Raw genomic sequence first — 2,757 nt, forward strand, 5'->3', positions numbered from 1 at the left:
ATGAGCCATACTATCTTTAGCCAGGGATATATTTATATCCCGGGGACGTGTGTTTCCGCTGCTACGGGGGAGCCCCAGAGTCCGTGGCCGCTGAATCCAGGCCCCCCAGCGGCAGCCCCCGCCCTGCGGCTCGCCATGCTTCAAACTCCGCAGGTGCCGGTGCAGGTGTGGGTGGACGGCCAGCTCTTCCAGGCCGACCGGGCCCTGCTGGTGGAGCACTGCGGCTTCTTCCGCGGCCTCTTCCGCTCGGGCATGCGGGAGGCGCGCGCGGCCGAGGTGCGCCTGGGCGCGCTGAGCCCGGGCGGCTTCCGCACCACGCTGCGGGTGCTGCGCGGCGAGCGGCCGGCGCTGGAGGCCGCCGACGACCTGCTGCAGGCCGTGGAGTGCGCCGCCTTCCTGCAGGCGCCGGCGCTGGCGCGCTTCCTGGAGCACAGCCTCACGTCCGACAACTGCGCGCTGCTGTGCGACGCGGCCGCCGCCTTCGGCCTGCGGGACGTGTTCCACAGCGCCGCGCTCTTCATCCGCGACGGCGCGCGCGAGCTGGCGGCCGAGCTGGCGCTGCCCGAGGCCCGCGCCTACGTGGCGGCGCTGCGGCCCAGCAGCTACGTGGCCGTGAGCACGCACACGCCCGCGCCCGGCTTCCTGGAGGACGAGTCGCGCACCGTGTGTTACCTGGACGAGGAGGAGAACGCGTGGCGCACGCTGGCCGCGCTGCCCCTGGAGGCCAGCACGCTGCTGGCGGGTGTGGCCACGCTGGGCAACAAGCTCTACATCGTGGGGGGCGTGCGGGGCGCCAGCAAGGAGGTGGTGGAACTGGGCTTCTGCTATGACCCCGACGGGGGCACGTGGTGCGAGTTCCCCAGCCCGCACCAGCCGCGCTACGACACCGCGCTGGCCGGCTTCGATGGCCGCCTCTACGCCATCGGCGGCGAGTTCCAGAGGACGGCCATGAGCTCCGTGGAGCGCTACGACCCGGCCACAGGCTGCTGGAGCTTCGTGGCCGACCTGCCGCAGCCGGCTGCCGGCGTGCCCTGCGCCCAGGCGTGCGGTCGCCTCTTCGTGTGTCTGTGGCGACCGGCGGACACCACGGCTGTCGTGGAGTACGCGGTGCGGACCGACGCGTGGCTGCCGGTGGCCGACCTGCAGCGTCCGCAGAGCTACGGCCACTACATGGTGGCCCACCGTGACAGCCTCTACGTGGTGCGCAACGGACCCTCCGATGACTTCCTGCACTGCGCCATCGACTGCCTCAACCTGGCCACGGGCCAGTGGACGGCGCTGCCCGGCCAGTTCGTCAACAGCAAGGGGGCGCTCTTTACGGCGGTGGTACGCGGCGACACTGTCTATACGGTCAACCGCATGTTCACGCTGCTCTATGCCATCGAGGGCAGCACCTGGCGGCTGCTCAGGGAAAAGGCGGGCTTCCCGCGGCCCGGCTCTTTGCAAACCTTTCTCCTGAGGCTGCCTCGTGGTGCTCCGGGGCCGGTGGCCTTGACAACCCCTGAACTGTGACTTCTGGGCCGGGCTCTAGGAGGGGACGACCTCCTGAGTCTTCCCTGGGCTATGGCTGAGTCTACGAGGCTGGCCGTAGTTGGGCAGGGAACGTCTCTCTCTCTGGTTGCGAGGTCTGAATCTCATATGTCTTTTGGTGGTGTGAACATGTCCAAGAAACTCAGGGAGCAATGCTGGGGTTTGAGCCCTCAAATTATTTGAGCTTTTCTGGGAGCTGGGGGTCAGTGGAAAGGACAGGGGGTGGGATTTCTATCACCTAGGCTTGTAGGTGAATGGGCCAGTAACTGAGCATGGCTAGGAGTGGGTTAAGTAATGTTAAACTGCCCATCACTAGGCAAGAATTAGGCAACTACTGTGGGCCCTGCATAGTGCTTGCCCTAATGTAATCTGTAGTTGCCAGACAGGGGTCCACAAAGCTTAGAATTCCGTCCAGAACAACTCATCTTAACAGAACATTTACAGGACAACAAAAGGCTTACACATACTTGTCTTGGTCCACAAAGGGTTGAAGGCAACGTGCAAAAACAAAATACCCACCCCCCGCCCACACACACACCATATATATATATATATATAAAACAAAGTACTGAGGAAATCAGGGCAAAGGAAAATAGGGAGAGGAAAAGTATCTAACTCCAGGAAGGGGGGTATACTAACTCTATGAGGAAGATTTGCGGGATAATTAGCTGATGAAAGGGAGGTTCATATGGCGGAGACAATGAGAGCTCAGAAGAGGAGAGATGGGGAGAAGGCTTAAGCAAATGGGAAGAATCTCTGTGAACCCAGGCTTTAAGGCAGAGCAGCTACGATGGAGGCATTCCAGGAGGGGGCAAGGCTGGGCTGGCTTATAGAGACAATAACTGAACTGAACATGGAGTGAGACCTATGAGGAAAAGGGGGGTTCTCACACCCCTTACGGGGTGTGGCCCTGCAGGGGAGAACCCAGTTGGAAGCCCTTGTTCACTTCCTTTTTACCATCACCACAGGGGCAGTGGATTATTAACTTCCATGATTACAGGTCACTCAATGTATGAGCCAGTCCTGGCCAGGTCTGATGGCCTCATCTTACCCTTCCCCCACATTCTGCAGGTTAATTCTGTCTTCCAGCCTCTGCTCCTACTATTCCCTGGGCCTGGAATGCCTTTCCTCTTCTTCTCTTTCTGTTGGCTCTGTGCTCCCTTCCTCTGTGCAGGGTTGGCTGTTGCTGACCTTAGCTGCCTACATTGCTTATTGGACCCCTGACTG

The 2,757-nt window shown here is 61.3% G+C and overlaps 1 protein-coding gene across 1 annotated transcript; it reads left to right on the plus strand.

Annotated features, from left to right (window-relative positions):
* On the plus strand, positions 1–1,512 carry KBTBD13 (kelch repeat and BTB domain containing 13; the record flags this gene model as incomplete). Its single annotated transcript, XM_079769543.1, has 1 exon — positions 1–1,512. The coding sequence occupies one exon, from the start codon at positions 1–3 to the stop codon at positions 1,510–1,512; it is 1,512 nt and encodes a 503-aa protein (XP_079625669.1).
* Positions 1,513–2,757: the final 1,245 nt, after the last annotated feature.

Source organism: Cnephaeus nilssonii (assembly GCF_951640355.1).
Source record: "Cnephaeus nilssonii genome assembly, chromosome: 4".
Lineage (NCBI taxonomy): Eukaryota > Metazoa > Chordata > Mammalia > Chiroptera > Vespertilionidae > Cnephaeus > Cnephaeus nilssonii.